The sequence below is a fragment of the Ammospiza caudacuta genome, chromosome 2 (genome assembly GCF_027887145.1).
Source record: "Ammospiza caudacuta isolate bAmmCau1 chromosome 2, bAmmCau1.pri, whole genome shotgun sequence".
Lineage (NCBI taxonomy): Eukaryota > Metazoa > Chordata > Aves > Passeriformes > Passerellidae > Ammospiza > Ammospiza caudacuta.
Genome location: NC_080594.1, coordinates 16,073,171 through 16,094,512, shown reverse-complemented (window position 1 = coordinate 16,094,512; position 21,342 = coordinate 16,073,171). Strand labels below are relative to the sequence as shown.

The 21,342-nt window shown below is 48.1% G+C and overlaps 1 protein-coding gene across 1 annotated transcript; it reads right to left on the bottom strand.

Annotated features, from left to right (window-relative positions):
* Positions 1 to 3,547: 3,547 nt before the first annotated feature.
* WDR73 (WD repeat domain 73) lies at positions 3,548 to 9,320 on the bottom strand. Its single transcript, XM_058800220.1, has 8 exons — positions 9,253 to 9,320; positions 9,112 to 9,179; positions 8,659 to 8,747; positions 7,920 to 8,008; positions 6,761 to 6,828; positions 5,934 to 6,107; positions 4,467 to 4,841; positions 3,548 to 3,887 (listed from the first exon to the last, which is right to left on the bottom strand). The coding sequence occupies exons 1-8, from the start codon at positions 9,291 to 9,293 to the stop codon at positions 3,649 to 3,651; spliced, it is 1,143 nt and encodes a 380-aa protein (XP_058656203.1). The 5' UTR covers positions 9,294 to 9,320; the 3' UTR covers positions 3,548 to 3,648.
* Positions 9,321 to 21,342: the final 12,022 nt, after the last annotated feature.

Below are 21,342 nucleotides of genomic sequence, written 5' to 3'. Positions count from 1 at the left end.
AGGATGGGGGAACTGGCACAGGCAGCAAGTCACAGAACCATAGAATGGTTTAAGTTGGGAGGGACCTTGAAGCTTATCCAGTTCCATCCTCCCTGCCATGGGCAGGGACACCTTCCAGTAGAACAGGTTGCTGAAAGATCCATTGAACCTAGCCATGAATACTTCTAGAGATGGGGCAGCTTCTCTGGGCAACCTGTGCCAGGGCCTCACCATCCTCATTTTTTCCCTCCTGCACAAGGACCAGGGAGCAGCAGCTACCTGGCTTGCTCATGCCACCCCATGCCACTGATGACAGCCTCCCTGGTGTGCATGCAGAAGAGCCAAGGAGGAGAAGAAGGATTCTATATCCCACAGCAGGGACTGGGCATTATTTTGGAGATGAAATGCATGGTCATGCAGTACTTGATGAGCACAGGGCACTAACAACCTGCTTGTTAAACAAGCCATGTCCAGTCTGTGTCCTGCTGAGCAACTGCTCAGAGCCGATTGTTTTAATGATCACACAATCATGGAGGTTGGAAAAACCCTCTAGGATCATAGAGTCCAGTGGTTCCCAGTGGTCCCTGCCAAGGCTGGGACCATATCTCCATTGACCACATAAAAAACCACAGAGCACATAAACCATATCTCCAAGAGCCACATCCAAACATCTGTTAATGGTGCAGGGAGCTTCTCATCCCCTTTGAGAGCAGCAGGAGCCAGTACTGGGGAATGAGCCAAGTGACACCTCCATTTCTGGACCTGAATTTGGAGAGTCCCTCATGGAAGGGCTGTAGTTTGTCCCCTCACAGCCAAGGAAGGAGAAACCCCGCCTCAAGTTGTGCCAGAGGAGGTTTAGATTGGATATTAGGGAAAATTCCTTCCCTGAAAGGATTGTTCAGCCTTGGGATAGGCTGCCCAGGGCAGTGGTGGAGTCCCCATCCCTGAAGGGATTTAACAGATATGTATATGTGTCAATTGAAGACATACATGATTTAGCGATAGATTTGGCTGTGTGTGGGTAAAGAATGGACTCCATGATCTTAAAGAGCTTTTCCAACATGAATGATTCCAGGATTCTGTCTCCAGCTGTGTTACCTTGCCCAGGGGTTAAAACTCTGTGGCCTCAGTGAAGACAGGCCTTCTGGAGGACCTTTCCATGGTCCCAGGGAGAGCAGAGGTTGGACACATTCATGTCCCATATAGCTTGAGCTGCCCTTGCCATGCTGATGCTATGGGGAGGAAGAGACTGTCCCTAAGTTGGTTCACTTCATGGGTGTTGGCATTTGTGCCAGAGGCTGTCCCGACCTTCCCTGCCAAAGACAAATCTGGCTTCAGCAAAGCCAAAGTCTCCACAATCACACAACCAGACTCTGATTGCACATGGACATTGCCAGAGGCTCCATGTGGTGCATTCCTGAGAGCAATGTCCCTCCTGCCCAGCACAACTCTCCAGATCACTCCTATGTGCATAATCCCTTCCCACAGCATCTGTGAGTACTTAGTAATTTTTATATCTCCATTCCCCTGTCAAATCTGCTTCAAGCTGGACAAGAAGGCTTAAGTTATTTTAGGAAAGAAAAGGGAAGTTTAGATGGGTACAAACTGAGCTATTGCTTAAGCCCCATTTTGAAAGCCAAGCAAATTCAGTTCCCTGTCCTTATTGTACTATCTGCAACACTGTGATGAGGGAGGGGTCAGCTCCTCCACATGTCCCAGCAAAGGAGGCAGGAAGAGGTAGCTGGGGTCCTGGGAAGGCTCCAATGGTCTCTCTGCCTCAGAGCTCACCTCTCCAAAGTGAGACCCTCCCTCTGTGGGTGTTTCCCCCAGGAAGGAGGAGCTGCACAATCTGAGTGCACCTCTGCCAAATTGCCTGCTCCCAGGGGTGCTTGAGGAAAACCCACTGAGCTCCAAGATCCCTCTCTGGGAGCCCTTCATGTCTGTGTACCTCAGGCTGCCCTTCCTGGGGCTGCTGGGGGTCCCAGTCATGGGGCAGAAAGGCCCCACCTGCTAAACACAGAACCCTGCAGGTCTTGGTGCTGGGGAAGGGCACGCTGGGCTCTACCAGAGCCGGAAGGAACTGACTCAAGGGCAGATGGAGAGACTCGAGAGCCAGGAGCCCTCCCTGCTGCCCACATGGGGCAGAAATGCTCCCAGGCTCTTGGTCAGAAGCCATTTCCTCCAGTTCAGCTCTGGCTCAACTGCATTGGTTTCACTGTGGACCCCTGGAAGCACAAAGGATGCTCAGGCACTCCTGCAGGAGAGCTCAGCTCCTCTAGCACTCAAACAGGCTTTTCCTTTTGTTGATTGCTGGTGACAGAGATCCATGCCTTTAGTAACTGACAAAACATTACCATCCCCAGCCTTGGGCAGGACACGTTGCCCCTGCTTCACATGCTGCCAGGCAGAGTTCTGGGACGAGCAGAAATGCTCATATAGCTTGTCCTGGAAGAAAAATGAGGCAGGTTCCCAGCTGCCAGGCAGACAACTGTTGCCATGGCACAGAATGAGTCAGTACAGCACATTCCCAGTGTAAGGTTTCCCCAGGTGCTCTTGAAATACAGATTTTACCCCCATCTCACCTGTCTTCAACCCCTCCTCACCTCAGTGACACCCAAGCAGAAGGGAGCCTTTGTGCAGGCAGGTTGTTCCTCCCAATTAACACCTTGGTAAAAGTGTGAGTGTTGTACGAGCTGCAACACAGCCCAGGAAATCACATCTAAACATCTAACACATTTGATCAAATCTAAACATGCAGCTGTGGGAAAAGAGCCAAAGGACACCAATGCCCTGTCTCAGACCAGTGCTCTCAGGATCTGGAGGGGGAGGGGCAGAGTTTGCAGTAGGCTGTGGCAGGAAAGATTGTTCCTGTTCCTTTTGCAGGCTGCAAGCAGGAACACAAGTGCTCACACTGAAACTTCCTGAGCGGAGGTCACTGCTCGTGACATGTGAGCACGTGATAAATGTCAACAGCCCTCAGGGGTGCAGCTTCCACTTGGTGCTCTGGGCCTGGAATACAGTGGGTAAATATCCCACAGAAGAGCCTGTTTCCCCAAATTCCTGGGGTTTTTTTTTCATTAAATTGGAGAATGGTTTGGTTTGGAAGGGACCCCAAAACTCATCCAGTTCCAACTCCCTGCCACGGGCAGGGACACCTTCCACTAGACCAGGTTGCTGAAAGATCCATCCAGCCTGGCCTTGGGCACATCCAGGGATGAGGCAGCAGCAGTTTCTGTGGGCAACCTGTGCCAGGGCCTCCCCACCCTCACAGGGAAGAATTTCTTCCCAATATCCCATCTAACCCTGCCCTTGGGCAGTGTGAAGCCACTCCCTCTTGTCCTGTCCCCCCAGGCCCTTGACAAGTCTCCTTTTTGCTCCTCTCCCTTGCTGCAGACATGACACAAGCCTATGATCAAACAAGAGCAGGATGTTTTCTGCCAGCAGCAGAAACACAGGCAGAACCACAAGCACAGCTCTCATCTGCAGGCTGGTACACAGGAGAACAAGTAACACAGGCAAAAATTTTTACTATTATTAAAATAGAAATTTTACAGTTGTTCTGCTCACTGCAACAGTCTCCAAACAGTATCTGCAGGCAAACACACACACACTGCAGCCCATGCAAACTACAGCAGAGGCAGGAAATGCCCTATCTCACCAAAACACCACCTACCCACACTTCCCACAGGGCTGAACCCAGTCCCAGACGTGCAAGGAACCATCACTTGCTGCTGACAACAAAGTTCTGGGTTTCTGCAGATGCCACGTGTGCACAGTGACCAGGGGAGGGTCCCTGCTGCCACCTGCTCCACCAAATATGTGGCCTTTGTGAACGAAGATGGGCTCTGCTTCCCTGCCAGAGCTGTCCCAGCTCTGTGTGTCATACACATGCACGGTGCCATCAAAACCTTGGAGAAAAGGGAATTAAAAGGATAAAGAAGGAAGAGAGCATGCAGAAATTAACTGCTTTGGTCTAGTCCAGCTGGGCTCAGGATCACCTCCCAGCAGGAGCAAGGAAAAATGGCCCAGACTAGAAACCTGTGAGAAGAGAGCAGCTCTGCCTCTGAGAAGAGTGTCTCAAAGAAACAGCTGCTGCGGAGAGCCCAGACCAGATCCCCAAAGTTTGTGGACTCATGGGTGTGAACATGCAAGGCTCCGGTCAAGAGGCAGCCTTGCTGCCCAGCTGGCATTTTCAACACTGCAGCCAGGCTGTGACTGGCACTATCACACAGTGCTTGTGGTTAGCTTGGGGCCTTTCATCTCACAGAAGGGCAGCAGGCATCTTCCAGAACCCACCCAGGCCCCTTCTGGAGTTGTTGGAAAGAGGCAGCTGCAGAGGACAATTAGCTGGTGTCTCTGCTCGCTCCAGAGGCAGCACTGAAAAGCCACCTTGTCGCTGGGGGGTTTTAGGTGGAGTGAACTGGCCTTCACAAAAACACAAATCAAAAAAGCACCCAGAAAAGGAGATCTCTGCCCTAAGCACCTACCTGAAATGGCAAGGTAGCCTTCCAGAGCAGGAGCCCAGGACACACACAGGAACTCCGCACCTGAGCCGGGAGAGGGGACCCTGGCCTTTGCCACAGCCAAAAACTCCGAGGTTTTCCTGAGGTCTGTCAGGGCCAGGAGCCCCCTGCTCGAGAGGCGAGCCACGGGCTGGGAGCTGGGCTGGGAACCCTGGGCTGCATGCTGGGTGCCCATGCACCAGTGCTCACTGCTGGGCACCGAGGGCGCTGGCACGGCCTCCGTGAGGCCCTGCGGCTGCCGTGTGTCGGCCAGGCACAGCCGGCCCGTGGCACTGCACAGCAGCAGCAGGCTGCAGTCCAGGAAGGCCAGGCTGCTCAGCTCCTCGCTGCCTTGGGGAGCTGCAAAACAGAGGCAGGGCTCAGGTCCAGTGAGGAGCATTTCAGGATTTCTGTGCTGCAGTATTGCCTGAGAGAGAAAGCAGGATGGATGCTCAGCAGTAATGTGTCCAGCTGGAGCTGCTGGAATGAGTCCAGAGGAGGCCATGGAGAGGCTCTGAGGGCTACAGCCCCTCTGTCCTAGTGACAGGCTGGGACAGCTTGGAGTGTTCAGCCTGGAGAAGAGAAGGAGCCCCTGCCAGTGCCTAAAAGCTTTCCACGAGCTTTCCCTTGTCCAAAGTCCCTCTCCACCTTTCCACGAGAATTGGAGAGGGACTCTGGACAAGGGCCTGGAGTGACATGGGGGTATGGCTTCCCACTGACAGGGAACAGGGTTAAATGGGATACTGGGCAGAAATTCTTGTCTGTGAGGGTGGTGAGGCCCTGACAAGGCTGTCCAGAGAAGCTGTGGCTGCCTAACGCCTGCAATTTGTACAGGGCTTGTAGCTACCTCATCTAGTGGAAGACGTCTCTGCTCATGGCAGGGAGTTGGAATGAGATGAGCTTTAAATGTCTCTTCCAAGCCAAACCACTCCAAGGTTCTGTGAGTCCCTCTGGCACAGGGACAGTGACAAACAGACCTTCCTTTTCCTCAGTGCTGTGATACTGCCACACATCCCCTCTTCCCTCCCCAGCGATGAGCTCTGTGGGACTGAGTCTCACTGCACAGTGAAAGCAGAGTCTCCAGATCCCCAAGGAAACCAGACCTGCACCCACCACCTGTTGTAACCAGGCTGTCACCTCCCTTGTTTGGGACAGCACACACAGCACCCCTCTGTGAACCCAGTTCTCCACTCTGAAACTATCTGCAGGACTCAGGTAGTGCCCAGATTTGGAGCAGAAATGTGAGAAATCAGTGTAATGTGAGTGGTAAGCAGCTAGAGATGGACCTGACCATTGTCACCTCTTTCCTCAAGACAATATACTTATGGCAAATATCTTTATAACCACTTGCACATGTCCAAAAGTACCTGCTCAGTGAAATGTTTGCTACTCAGGCAATTAGCATTGCTTTACCCAAACTCCATCTTTCCGAAAATAAGACATTAGACTTGCCTTGAATGCCTGCTGTGTAGACATTTTTCCTTGATTCAACCTCTGTAATTTGGACTCTGTCAAGTCTTGAACCATGAAGGACCCATGGGGCTCTGGCTGAAATGGTGTCAATTTTAGCCCAGGACTGCCCAGTGCCATTTTCTGTTGCTATGGTGCTTACAGATTTAATAACATCTATTAGGAAAAGATAAAAACAGATGTAAAACACATTGAGAACAAGTAATCCATCCAATTAAGCTGCTTCACAACAATACCTCACAAAGGTAAAACTGACCTGCAAAACCAATAAGAAATCCAATTATCCCTAACCCCTTCTTGAGGGTAAAACCCCTTTGCAACTCATCCAGCATGGCTGACAAAATGCTGAACAAACTGAATGAAAATTTGTGAATTGAGATGTTTATGTTCAATGAAGAAGTTTTCTCCTTTTGCACCTCCTTTCTGGTGGTTTACAAGTATTTCCCAGTAGCAGCCTCTCTCTTTTTGAGAGAAGGTGGATCACAGTCCATCCCAAAAGGCAATGGATGGAGCTAACCATTGGAGTTACTAGGGGACAGCATGCCAACTACATCAGTACAAGGCTACTGTGGTAGGCCTGAACATATTAATTCTCTGACAAGGTTTGTGCTGTTAACTCCAAACCACCAAAACTGGTGTAGACCCTTGTCTTGTACCCTTCTCCAGCCTGTGCCACACAAGTGTGGTCACTCAGGACAGGGAAGTGGCACTCCTCTCCTCATTTTTGACACACAGGAAGAAGGGGAAGCTAGAGATGTGAGATGCAACAACAACTGCATTGGGAAATACTTGAGCTCAGAAAGCCTTACCAGAGTCCTCTGCTGACACCTGCCAGACCTGGAGGGAGCTGTCGGGTGGGCCACTTGTCACCAGCAAGCTGAGGAAACAGAAGAATCTCACAAAAGAGTCTCCTCAGGAGCAGAGAACAGCCTTGTTTTCCCCAGCCTGGGACAAACTGGTCTGCTGCTCCTGTCAGCAGGAACTCCTGCCTCTGCTTGGAGCAGAGTGGTGGCTGGAAGGACCATAATCCCAGAACTCCTCATGCAGGGTGTGCTCCATGCAGCCCAGGCAAGAGCATTTATGACGATATTTTATGAGGATCTGCTGAGTAGTGGCTGAGAGAGCTGGAGATGGTGCCCAGCCTGAAGAAAAGAAGGCTCAGGGGGCATCTTTTTGCTCTCTACAACTCCCTGACAGGAGGGTGCAGCCAGGTGGGAACTTGGGTGCTCCCAAGGAACAAGGGACAGGACAAGAGGAAATGGGCTCAAATTGCACCAGGAGATGTTTAGGTTGGACATTGGGAAAATTCCTTCCCTGAAAGTGTTGTCCAGCCTCGGTACAGGCTGCCCAGGACAGAAGTGGACGTGCCATCCCTTGAGGGATTAGAAGGTGTGTGTGGCACTTGGGGACATGTGTCAGTGGTGGGTTTGGCAGTGACAGGGGAATGCTTGGAACCAATGGTCTCAGAGGGCTTTTCCTACCTAAATGATTCCATGATTTAATTATCACACTTTCCAGAAGGACTAGACTGAGAATGATCCAGACAGCCCCAAAGCAGTCAGTGGGGACTTGTGTAGGAAGAACAAGAGATCAGCCAGCAGTATTTGTTTGGTCTAAATCCAGAGCAGGATAAAAGCTCCTGAACCTGCACACACAGGGTCCTGCAGAGCAGTGGCACCAGCCACCAGTGTCCTGTTCTGCTGCTGAGCAGCTCCAAACAATGTCAAATGCCAAAGGAAGGGAAAGTAGAGCAGGAAAACTCTACAGGCCCCTGCTGCTCAGAAGTGGGGTAGGGAGCAGCAACAACAGCAGTTCTTGGTATGTAACTGGCCCGGCCTCACACTGGTCTCAGAGCTGGCAGGATTGACCAGCTGGGTTGGGAAGCAGGTATGGAAAAGGAGTTTGCTCTCAGTGGAAAAGTCCCTTCTCCATTTCCAATACACCCTGGGAAGGACCTGGTGGTCATACCTGGTGTCTGGCACATATTTCAGGCTGTACACTGGGCGCTCTGAAAATCCACCACATTCTACCTTGAAATCTCTCTCTGGACACAGGCCCTAGAAATCAAAGGCAAAGTCATTTCTTCACACAGTGGTGCACAACTTGTGCTCAGTTATCACACAAAATGACAGAGACATGAAGCAAACTCTTGCTTGGTTACAGCTCTTCCCTGTCCAGCGCTGCCCTTTTCAACAGGAGATACAGCACTGAAGGATTCCAAAACAGTCAGAGAGAACTGAAGCCTGGAGAAAGGTGTTGCCAAGAGCTCTGCCTGTGTTTGTTGCCATCAGTGCACATCTAGCCCAGGAGCTTTCTACTTACCCAAACAGCACCTTCTACTCTAGTGCAGAGGTCACCCACCCAAGGGCCAACCTTGGTGCTCTGCAGGGTGGTCCCCCAGGCCTGAGCTGCTCAGCAAGCCCCTTCTTCACTTGGCTTGCTGTTCTCTTTCTCCAGGAAATGCTTTCATTCACATACCTGGAGATGAAGTGTCCACAACCCAAGCTGTCAGCAGAGCAGCTGCAGGATAACGACTGGACAACACACAGGTGATTTATGTGTTTTTCCTTTCAACCAAAGCTGCTCAATCCCTGGCCATGCCCTTGTCACAGCAATAGGTAACAGCTCATGAAGGCCACCAAGCCCTGCCTTGGCCTCTGAAAACATCAGGCCAAGGAGGTCAGAGAGGTCTGGCTGCAACACCCACCTGGGTCTCCTTTGTCAGCAGCGTTGGCGGTGGGATCAGCTGCAGGATCTCGTTCCCATCGGACTGTCCATACCCGGCTACACAGACACCTTGGTGGGGTGGGCATGAAGAGCCAGGAATATGGTGACGGCTGCGCCCCTGCCCAGCCCACCCTCCCTGAGACAAACCCGAGTTACCGCACAGTCCTTGGACCGCCAGGCCCTGAGCTGGAGCCCAGACTGAGCCCGGAGCAGCTCCAGCCACTCAGCCCCACTTCTGGGGTCCCGCACCCTGGCCACCCTCGGGACCCCAGACTGGCCCATGCCCAGAGCCTCCTTTCCCCCTTCTCCCGCCCATGGCCCCCGGCCCGGCCCCTGGGCCTCCTCCTTTCCTCCGGCCAGCCCCGGGCCCCGCACCCCGGAGCCTCCAGCCTGGTCCCTCTCCTCCCCTCAGCGCTCCCCGCCTCGCACTCACGGTCCCCGCGGGCCCATTCGATGAGGCGGGTGGGCGCCTGGAGCTCGAAGGTGTGCAGGTCGCGGTACCTGCGGGGAGAGGGCGGCTGTGAGGCGGCGGTGCCCGGCTCGGTGCCGGGGCCGGGGGCCGGGGGTCCCTCACAGTCGCAGCGACTGCAGCAGCCACTCGTCCGCCGCCTCCATGGCAACGCCCGCCCGCACGGCGCCACCGTGACGTCACGCGCTGACGCGCGGCAGTGACGTCACGCAGGCTGAGGGCGGGGAGTGGCGGTGCGGCAGCCGCGGGAGGCGGAGCGGGCTGGGACGGCGGGGACTCAAAGCTGGCATGGGAAGGGACATCTTCCACAGGACTAAATTGCTCCAAGCCCTGTCCAGCCTGGCCTTGAATACTTCCAGGGACTCAGCAGTCGCAGCTTCTCTGGGCAACCTGTGCCATTGCCTCGCCACCCTCGCAGCCAAGAATTGCTGCCCAATATCCCATCTAACCCTGTCCCCTGACAGTGGGAAGTGTGAAAAATGCGTATTTTATGATTGGCTTTTTGCAAATATTAAAATTATTATTATATGTGTTGTGTTACAAAGTGATGCTGTATTAATTTTCTTAAGTAGTGGGTTATATATTTAGGTTATAACATAATGTTAAAATAGAAACTATGCTATGTAAGATACTTTTTTTCTAAAGAAAGGACTCGCAGGGAGATAGCAGCCACAGGACACCTAAATCTTTCAGAGGAAGAGAATTTATTGCTTCATTATCAGAAGAAACGAACTTCTTCCCACCTTGCTCAGCCATGAAGACGCCGTCAGGATTCAGAGGAAGAAGTTGACACTGACCAGACAGAATCCTTTGTTTGAATGGAATTTGTGCATCATGTATGAGGTGTATGAATATACAACAGGCTATTGCTTTTAAGGGTTAATTCTCTGTTAATGTGTGTCCTTTTTCGGGCTCGTGCTGCCCAGAAAAGGTACCCAGATGTCCGTAACTCTTTGTTTCTGTTGTGTCATATTGTCCTAATTCAAATTGTCCAAAATTTTTATTACTCTAATTATATTGCTATTTTTATAATCATTTTATTAAACTTTTAAAATTTTAGAAACAAGTGATTGATGTTTTTTATACCTTGAAGCATCTCCATGGCTTTCCTGGGCTTGCCACACCAGCTGCATGTCCTCATGTTTGGGGTCCCAGAGCTGGATGTGTAACTCCTAAACATAAAACCTGCTTTCCTCTTGTTCTGTTGCTCCAGGCTCTCTTCTTTTTGTTCCTCTTCCTTTTGGTCTGTTTTCTTTTGCAGACATGACAAAGCCTATTATCAAACATCTGCAGGATGCTCTCTGTCAGCAGCCACAGCCAGAAACACAGGTACAGTCACATCTTTCATTTGCCAGATCATATCCAGCTCTCCATCCAGTAGAATCTTCAGTGCTTCATGTTTGAAATTCCTTGCCCCTTCCATAGCAGGGGTTTGGAACAAGATAAACTTTAAGGTCCCTTTCAACCCAAAGCATTTGATAGTTCTGTGTGGCAATGACATCTTTCAAAAAACAAGCATTAGGTGCCTTCAACTGAATGCAGATGAGTCACGTGTTCTCTGACATAAATATGTAAAATTACAAGAAAATAGAAATCTGGAGTTAAATCCTGTCTCTTAGTTGAGGTGCCATGGATCACTATGTTAAGGGGAAAGCACGATTATATCTGTTCTGAAGACTATCACATAGGATAAAGAGATCTAAACTGGAGAGAGAAATATTCAGAAAGAGCAGGAAAAGAGGCCCAGATTGCCCAGAGAAGCTGTGGCTGCCCCATCCCTGAAAGCAGCTTGGAGCAGCCTGGTCCAGGGGTAAGGGGGGTTGGAATGAGATGTCCTTGCAGGGAAGAGGATGAGCCAACTGCAAATAGAACTGTGTCGGGGTAATGTGAGGGAACATCAGTTAAATCAGTCTTTGGGTTATTTGAAATGTGCATCCCTTGCTCACACTGGAATGTTCTCCATCACCAGGCAGAGGTAATGGGCTTGCTGGATGTAGGGTGATGCATCTTCTTAAATCATCCTATACTTGTTTGGTGTAAAAGTTGCTGCTGACACCAAGTTAATGCAGTCTGGTACTCCTGCTGCACCTGGGTCCAGGTGGGGCCAGCTCTTCTCTGTCTCTCCATTCTTGGCTGCTTTAGTTAGAAACTTAGGCAATTCTCCCAACCTTGGAATCCACAGTCAACAGAACACCACACCTCTGAGGAAACCTCCTACCTGCTTTTTGTGTCTAGGCATGGGAGCTCAATTATTCCCTCAATGCTTTCTGGATTTATCATTTGGATTTATCATTTGTTGCCCCTTCCCCAAAACAGAGCCTAAATATTTCATCTTGCTTTGGCACAGCTGAGGTTTGGATGGACACAGTGCCACCCTTTTGCTAGAACAATAGGTAATGTACAGTGTCTGCTACACAACTGGAGTAATTTTATCCCTTAATTGCAGTGCATTAAGTACCAACATTCTCTGCAGATACAACAGGGCTGGGAGATGGATAAGGAATTGGTTGCATGGTCACATCCAGAAGGTAGTGATCAGTGGCTCAGTCCTGATGGACATCACTGGGCCTGTACTGGGACCAGAGTTATTTCATACCTTCATTAATGGCACAGACAAAGGCATTGAGTGCACCCTTGGCCAGTTTGCAGATGACACCAAGCTGAGTGGTGCAGGTGACCCACGTGAAGGAGGGGGTGTCAGTCAGAGGGACTTGGACACCTTGAGGACTGGCTCATGGGAATCTCATGAGGTTTAACAAGACTAAGTGCAAGGTGCTGCATCTGGGTCAAGTCCAAGCACAACTCCAGACTGGGTGGGGAATGGTTTTGAGAGCAGCCCTGCTGAGAAGGACTTGGGGGTGCTGGTGGATGAGAGGCTGAACATACCCTGGCTGTGTGCACTGGGAGCCCAGAAGATTCTGTGTGCTGGGCTGCATCCAAAGCCCTGTGGGCAGCAAGGAAGGGGGGAATTCTGCCCCTCTACACCACTCAGGTGTAGAGGAGCAGAATTCTACACCTCTACACCTGCAGAGCTGCATCCAGCTCTGGGGTCCCAGCACAGGAAGGACCTGGACCTGATGGAGCAAGTCTAGAGGAGGTCATGGAGATGATTAGAGGGGTGGAGCACCTCTGCTGTGAGTAAAGGCTGAGGGAATTTGGAGCGTTCAGCCTGGAGATGAGAAGGCTCCAGGGAAACCTTAGAGCCCCTTTCAGTACCTAGAGGGAGCCAACAGGAAAGATGGAGAGAGGCTATTTACAAGGGCATGTAGTGACAGGATAAGGGGTAACGGCTTCACATTACCAGGGAGCAGGCTTAGATGAGATCTTGTGAAGAAATTCTTGGCTGTCAGGGTGGGGAAGCCCTGGTACAGGATGCCTGGAGAAGCTGTGGCTGCCTTGTCCCTAGAAGTGTTCAAGGCCAGGCTGGTTAGGGCTTGGAGCAACCTGGTCTAGTGGAAGGTGTCCCTGCCCATGGCAGGGAGTTTGGAATCAGATGATCTTTGAGGTCTGTTCCAAGCCAAACCATCTTGTGATTCTGTGATTCTACTTCCGGAAGACCACAACAGAACTTTAAAGCATTTTCTCATTTACTTTTTTTTTTTTTTTTAATAGCAAAAGTTTTTTCCATCCTGTGTGCAATAGTCTGGGGTCTTTGGAGTCACTGAATCCTGGTGTATCTCTGAGTGGCTGCTCACCTGCCTCTGGCCTCACTTCAGAGGCCATTTCCTGCCATTTCTCACCATGCAGAACTCCACCTGCAGCTTGCACACTGAGCTACCTGTTCTAAATGTGTTCCTGAACAGTTCATTTCCTAGTCTGGGATTTTGAACATTCTCCTGGTCTACAGCCACATTTCCATATTCTTTCAGTTAAGCTTGTAAGCCCATTTGACCTGCAAAAAATGCATAAAATGATAAGAGGATAAGAGAGAATTTATCCTTCACACACTATTTTAAAGTAATTTTTTTCAACATTTGATTACATTTTCAGTGAGGGATAGAGTGGAAATCAAAGGAATGCCACTTGGATTCCCTCCCAAGGGAACAGAGGTGAAATGTCGAAATGTCACCATGGGTTGATAATTGAAGAATGATTGATTTGATCTACAGACTGTTACCTGCCCAAAACAGTTGACATTCTGCAGTGCCTTGGGGCCTCTTCCTGCCTGAGCAAGTAAACAGCAGAAAGTTCTAAAAGCTCTTTGCCAGTAGACAAATGAATGAGCAGAGGGTTGAGGAAGAGGTGGAAGGATGTCAGCTGTTGTGTGCAACGGGTTTGTGGAGCACTGCTGAGTGACTTAAAACACCCAATGTATAGGAAGGCAGCAGAATATCCCTGTATGTCCTGTCCTCTCAGAACTGGAGCTCAGCTGCATATCCATGTTTGCCTTCAAACTCTTCCAGCCTGCAGTCCAGAGGGGCCCATCCAAAATCACAGTGACAATCCTTTAGGTCACACACCTAAAAGAAAAAATGTGCTTTGCAGGGTGAAAAATAAATCCTGAGATGGGCATGTGTTCATTTGGGGAATAGCACAGCAGAGACAGGCTGGATGAAATCCATCTCCTAAGATAAATTTGTTACTCAGCTTTAGCTGCTGCTCTAGTAATGTTCAACCTGTTGGGTGCAAAGGTGACAGTCTGATGCCCCTGGTCATGGGCTGCCGTGGGCTGTGCGGCTTGTACTGATCTGTTGGTGTTTGCTGTGTTGGCAGTGGGAGTTCCCAATCCATCACTGAGGTCATGGTCATGTTAGAAAGTGCTAAAAAGGCAGCAGGGAAGAGAGGACAGCACATAGATGGTGAAATATGGTTGTATTTGTCTTTTTGCAGCTTAAAAAAAGTGCTTTTTTGCATTTCTCAAGCCATTTTCACCAAAGCTGAAAACCACTTTTGCACTCTTTATTACTTGCAGAGCAACCGTGCTCTTGTAAATGTTCCGTTTCTGCCATGACAACATTCACAAGGATGTTCAAAATTAAATTGTGACAAGTATGTTCAAAATGAAATTGTCACCTTCAGTTTCAAAATTACAGGTTCCCTTCAAGATAGGCTCAGGACTCCCTCAGTTGCATATTTATTGTCCTTGTCCAGGCTGGACTACTCAGCTTCTGCGTTCCTTGTTTCTCATTCATGGTTTTTAACAGCTAAAAACTTCTCACGAGGTGAAGTGAGGGTGTGGCCCATAAAACCACTCTGTCACTCCCCTCCCCAGCAGGGCAGGGCTGAGAAAATCTGCCAAAAGTCTGATGAATCAAGATAAGGGCAGAGAGAGATCACTCAGTCATTACCGTCTCAGGCAAAACAGATTTGATTTGGAGAAATTGGTTTAATTTATTATCAATCAAAGCAGAGTAGGATAATGAGGGAAAACCCCCAAATCTTAAAACACTCTCCCTGTATTCCTGTCTTCTTCCACTCTTCCTGAGTTCAGTCCAGGCTCAGTTTGACTGGCATGGAGTCCTGCAGCTGCTGCAGGTGGATCTCTGCTTCCCCCTGCGCTCCGTCAGCTGCAGGGCACAGCTGCCTCCCCATGGGCTGAACTATCAGCTGCCAGGGAATCTCAGCTCTGGCGCCTCTTGCCCCTCCTTCTGCACCGATCTTGGACACTGCAGGGCTGCTGCACTCACATGTTCTCACTCTGTCCAGCTGAAGTTGCCCAGTATTCTTTACTTTCCTGAATGCTTTGTCTGAGAGGTGCTCCCAGTGTGGCCGATGGGCTCAGCCTTGGCCAGCGATGGATCTTCCTTGGAGCTGCCTGTGGTTGCCTCTGCCAGACATGGAGGGAGTTTATGGCATCTTGTCACAGAAGCCACCCCTGTAGCCTCCCTGCTATCCAAACCTGGCCACACAAACTCAATACAGAGGAGTTGTCAAAGAGCCTGAATATCCCCAGAGCAGAGGGAAGAAGGCAAGACTTCCCCCAGAAGAGCTGCCCTGGTTTTGGGTCGTGCTGCTTTGTGGGTGTGTGCTCAGCCTGTGCCTGTGGCGTGCCTTGAGGTGCTGCAGAAGTGAGCCTGTCTCTTGTTGCAGGTTAGTTTGGGGTTAGAACTCTTCTCTCCAGGAGAGAGCAAAAAGCCAGCATTGCTCCAATGACTTTGAGAACACTGATGCCAAGAACATAACTTTTGCTGACCAAGCAGAAGGAAAGCAGACCTCAGATCCTTCCAATTACCAGTAACTTTTCTTACTGGCCCTCAGCAGTAATAAAGGACAGATGGATGCCAGTCTTCCCACTATTCTGCTGCAGCATTCACACTAACACCCACACAGATCTGGCCATCTACAATAATACTTGTCTGGGAGGGAGCAGGTACCTTGGAAGTGATGTCAGAAAAAAAGATCCACCTGTGAAAAAGTTTTGCCAATGTTAATGTCTGAGAAGTAGGGTTTATATAAGACTATGTGCAGCCTGTGTGGTACAAAGTGTGCCATTTCCATTGCATTTGTAATGAAAACAGAGTGAGAGACCTGAGCATGCCTTTTTAATAAGATCTCTCTGACTCCGCCTAATTTAAATCCAGTAGCAATGATGGACACAAGGAAGGATGAAGTGTTATGTTGTGGAAGTTGGTTTTCACAGTATTTGAGGGAACAATGAATAAAAATGGTACAAGTAAGCAACAAACACTGCTGTGAATAGCTGAGGGCAGCCAGAGCAGGATCTGTGAGGACAGTCATGGGTGAAAACCAAGATAATCCCTGTACTGCCAACCTAGGAATGGTGCTTGACTTCTGAGACTGCTTTTGAGGGACAAATTTACACTTTATCCACTCTCCTAGTCAAAGGATACTTAGGTGGTTTTGATTCAGCCCTTTGCCATCAAGCTTTATTCTCCCTACAGTTGTTCATAAGAACTGCCCTGATATACATCCTGTATACATCCCTGATGTACATCCTGTTCCTACAAATCTGCAGAAAGAGGCAGATTTATGTTAATGGAATGATTCCATGACAGATGCTATGAGAGGACATTGACTGCATACAAGTAATGTGAAACAGCGGGCTGAGTCTCTTCAGTCATTTATTTGATTATATAGTTTTATTTAAGACTTTTCTTTCTCCAAACAAGCACGTCTTGATTTGTAAGACAGGTGTCTGCCAAAGGAGAAAAATTCTGATTGCAAAGTAGATAACATTAATATTATCATTTTAAGCTATTGTGATGTCTTGGCTTGAAAGACAGGTGTCTGCCAAGGGAGGTGGGAATCTCCCTTGAAATGGAGAATATGACACCCTTCCCTCTGGAGGGAAATTAAGGAGCTTTCAGGTGAAGATATAGGAAAAGGAATAACAGTTCTTTACTGGTATAGAAAGGCAAACAGCAAAACAAAACCAAAAAAGGCAACCAACAACAACAAAAGCAGAGACCCAGCAGCAGCCTTCTCTCGGCTGCGGCACTTTCCCCTTGGGTGCAGTTCCAGTCTGTCCTAGGGTGACGTTATGATGTTTGTATCCCCATCCATGTGTTTATGCGGATATCATGTTCTGTGCTTTCAAGACTGTCTTTGAAGAGCGAAGTTTTGTTTTGGTTTTGCTATCAGCCGCTCCCCCATGGCTGGTGGGACACACAGATGGGGCTGTACATGGTGCTGCTTTTGCTTTTTGCTTTTCGCTTTGCTCTTGCTCTTGTTTCTGCTTTGCTCTTGCTTTTTGCTTCTGCTCATTAGTTAGTAGCTAAGCAGTCCAAATTTTTTTCTGGACTGTTTTTCCTTTCCTTTTTTTTGGACCTACTCGAACCTGCTCCGGACTGGGACCTGGGAACACCGACAGTCTGCACCTTGTGGCTGCAGCAGCTGCCCCAGCGCCGGAGGAACTGATAACAGAGCGACCACCCCCGAGAGAGACTTTCTGAATTTGTCATCTTTTTCAGAGCGGTGAAAGAGTGGTGCCATCCGGTATTGTTCATTTTGTGTGCTGGGGGGTGCTGTGCCTGTTAAAAAAAGAGGTTCTTTCCACTTCTCTCCGAGGAATCCTTCCCGAACCGGCTGGGGGGAGGTACCGTGTAGGTTTGCTTTCTGGAGGGGCCCTCTTTTGGTGGTTTTCTCCCAAATTTGCCCTAAACCAGGACGCAGTCACAGCTGCAGGGGCGCTGGCGGCTCCCAGCCGGGCGGGACCGTGCAGTGACTCCCCCGCGGCTGCAGGGGGCGCTGCGGCGCGGGCTCGGCCGTGTGGGCAGGAAGGGATGGAGACGGAACTTCCCTCACAAAGCCCCAGGCACCGCCCATCCGCTGCCCCCTTTGGATGGCGAAAGGAGCTGTGGCAGGAACCTGGAAAGCAGCAGGCTGGAATGGCAGGGCGGGTACACCCCCTTGTACAGCGAGCAAGAGGCAGCAGAAGCTCTGCAGCTGTAGCTGGAAGCTCCTGGCAGGCAGGGAGTGCAGGGCCGCAGTGCAGCAAAAACCCACGGCAGGCTTCTTCTGTCTCTCCTAGGTAGCCGGTCGTTACTGTCTCATAGCAACACAATGGGATGTGAAAAAAGCCAGTCACTTGTTGTTAAAATTTTAAAAGTTTAATAGTAATAAAATGGTTATAAAAATAGTAATACAATTCGAGTAATAATAATTTGGACAATTAGGATTAGGACAATATGAGACAATAAGAACAAAGAGTTACAGATGTCCAGGTACCTTTTCTGGGCAAAATAAGCCCGAAAACGGACACACGTTAACACAGGATTAAGCCTTAAAAACAACAGCCTGTTGCATATTCATACACCTCATACATGATGCATAAATTCCATTCAAACACAGGATTCTGTCTGGTCAGCGTCAACTTCTTCCTCTTAATCCTGAGAGTGTCATCAGGGCTGAGCGAGGCAGGAAGAACTCAATAAGAGAGCAATAAATTCTTTTTCTCTGAAAGATTTAGGTGCCCTGTGGCTGCTGTCTCGGTGCAAGTCCTTTCTTAAAAAAGTATCTTACATAGCATAGTTTCTATTTTAACATTTTGTTATAACCTAAAACTACATTTAACACACTACTTAAGAGAATTAATACAGCATTACTTTCTAACACAACACATATAATATTCATTTTAATATTGGTGAAAAGCCAATCATAAAATACATATTTTTCATGGGGAGAAACTTCCCTAAGAGGAAGAAAACAAAAGGAAAAACCCTAACCTCCAACTAGCAAAAAATGATGACCTTATACTCCAGGTTCAAGACAAACCAAAGGGGAGACTGAACTGGGTTACAAAATGCATAGAAAACACTTCTCCCTCAGGAACTGAGTACTTAAGAGTTGAAAATAATTGAAGGTAATGTCAGTATTAGTAGAAAGTACCCTATGTTCCTGCTCTATTCATATTCTTCTCAAGATACCTGCCTGAGACTGGTGGTGGACTGGGGCTGAGTGGACTCTAGGACTGACCCTGCACAACAATTCTGAACTGGTACAGAAATGCAATACAGAAATGCAACACCATTTCCCCAGCTCCCACGAGTGTGTCGCTCAGAAACTCTGTTGTCCTGCCCAGATTACAATGTGAACAAGACTTTGGAAGAATAGATATTTGATGTGTGCAGTGAAAAACATGGGGTCTGGGAGACCAAATACATCTCCTCTGTGCCGCAGGAGCATGAAGGAAAGAGATTTTCAACTTTTTGCCATGCAAATTAGTTATTTTTGGAATTGTTTGCAGTTGCTGCTGTGAAATCCATGTCTCCTGAAAGGAGAACTCTACTAAAACCACTACTGATCAACTCCTTCCCTTTTGGTGGAACTCAGCACCTCTGTTTTCCTTAGAAATCTTTTCCCTGCTGTATACAAGCAGGAAAGTCATCCTTAAGTAGGTCAGTGGCTTATCAGGAACTTGGTCTTCTGTGTGGGGTAAAGGGAAGAAGTTAATCTTATTCCTGGGATTACACCTCAAATTCGTTTGAATGTACAACAAATAAACTTCAGCTTTGGTTGGTTGCCTCAAAAGAAGAGCACAAACTTTTTCTTTTCCCTTCTAATGGAGAAAAAATTAGCAGCAGGAATATTTGAACATTAAAGAAATGCAGAACAACTTTGCCTTAATAATGTTAAGCCTCACCTAAATTACAGCTGTAAATAAGGGTTTTGGATAACAAGGAGATCCTTTCATGGGGAAAAATCCAACCATCATCCATTTCTCCTCTGAGAGTAGCCAGGCAGGTGCTCACAGGCCAAGTGAGCAAGCAGCAGCAATGCATCCTGCTAGCAGGGATCTTAAGGGTTATCACAGGCTTCTTCTCTGCTTAAAAGAGAAGGGTGTCCTTATAGGATATTCAGTAAAATATAATTACTCAAAATTCTTTCAAAAAAGATTTTGCTATTCAATAAAATAGAATTATTCAAAAGGTTTTTTTAGAAGATTTGACAAAATAATACATTGAATTTGAAAAAATAAACGTTCCAATAAATTCTGAGTTATTTTACTATGCAGAAAGTCTTCTTCCCCCAAAATGAAGGGAAAAGGAGCAGAAAAAACCCATCCCAAACCAGAAACAAGGTCCTGAAAAAACAAGTGAGTGAAATAAGTGATCGAACACAGAATCACAGAAGGGTTAAGGTTGGAAGGGACTTTAAAGATCATCTCATTCCATCCCTGCTGCCATGGGCAGGGACCTCTTCCTTTAGCCTAGATTGCTGCAAGCCCTGTCCAACCTGGCCTCATCTTATCACAAAGGTTTAATTGAAATCTCAAGTTGTGAACCACATGTATAAATTATTATATCTTAAAAACAAACAAACAAGCGACCAACCCCAGTGGCTTGTATATATGAAAATGAATAAAGCTAAAAATGAGATGGAAATTAGTCCATTACAGACCACTGTATCAAAATCAGAAATGAGCTGTGCCCTCTGTGTGTGTTCATGAGTGGAAAAATACAAGAGAGGACTCTGAAAGGGAAAATTGAATTCTTGTAACAATTTACATGACAAATACGTGCTGATTAGTACATGGACTCATTAAACTGTTACATTTTTTCCCTCACACAAGATATTACTGGGACAAAAGACTTATCAGCATATATATGTAAAAACTAGTGAAAGATGAAAGAAGATGAAAATATTCTTGCTCCATGCTGAGAGGAATAGTGGATTTGTCTTTACTAACAAGCTGTGGGTCTGCTGGTAGGTAAAACTAGCACTGGGAGATAAAAGAAACAATGGGAAGGATTCCACTGATTGTTGAATGGAAAAAGATATTTGCTTTTACAAATAAACTTTAGGTTTGCTGATAAATGAAATTAGACATTGAAAGATGAAAGAAACAATGGGGAAGAAAAACCCCTAAATTCCATAAGAATTAAAAGGGAGGGTTATAGATTAGAGGGAAATATTTGGGATCAGGCATTCTGGGAAGTCTGTACCTCTCCAGTACCTCAGCCAATGGGGAAAGAGAGAAGGGAAATGTGCCCAGGAAATCAGGATAAAAAAGAGGTTACATCCTCCAAAAATTTGAGAGATCCCAGGGGAACCTCTCATGGTCTCTCCCTTAATTTGAATAAAGTAAAAGGACTCCTCTGTCTCCTTTCTGGACACAAACCTCTGGTGTTTGTGGATTAATTTTCTTAGCAGTCTCAATTAGTGTGACTGACAGCATTCTAGCACCTTTTTTGAGCTTCTTCCTTGCAGGAATCCTGGGAGAAAAGAGCCACTCAGTTAGGGGAAGTAGGGCTTTATAGAGGGATCTCGAGGGTGGGATGGAACACAGGAGTGAATGGGATGAGGGCAGAGAGGCAGAGCAAAGGGGAAGGGCCAGTGGGGTAGAAGAAATCAACATACACTGACAAATGTAGAGAGCATTTAGAGCAGACGCTGGATAGAAGCAAGCTGCACAGCCCTGCATACGTGCCTGATAGCAGAGACATGCTGTCCTTGGGCATAAAATGTAAGGAAGTTTGCCAAGATGTACCCAAGGAAAAGGGATGTGAAGGAGGATGTTCTGAGGATGTGAAGAGAAGATATAGGGCAAGATGTTCTGCTGACCCTTTTGCCAAGCTACGCTACGTGACCAAAGATGTGTTAGCTCTTTGTCTTACACATAGTACTTTGTAACCAATCAAATGTGTTCTCATGTATCTGAACCCTGCATTACCATATAAATGTACCCTCAGATTTGCAATAAATTGAGCAGTGATCATTACTTCCATGAGGATTGATCTCTGACTCTGGGGGCTCCTCTCTATCCCTCTATTTCTCCCCCTACCCCCTGTCCCT

Bases quoted from the DNA above. Each gene is read 5' to 3' on its own strand.
- WDR73 (XM_058800220.1), bottom strand. From the start codon at position 9,293: ATGGAGGCGGCGGACGAGTGGCTGCTGCAGTCGCTGCGACT. The intron at 8,748-9,111 runs GTGAGTGCGAGG...CACCCCACCAAG, and splicing joins CGAATGGGCCCGCGGGGACC to GTGTCTGTGTAGCCGGGTAT. The intron at 3,888-4,466 runs GTAGGTGCTTAG...CTTTTCTCCAAG, and splicing joins AGGCTACCTTGCCATTTCAG to GTTTTGATGGCACCGTGCAT.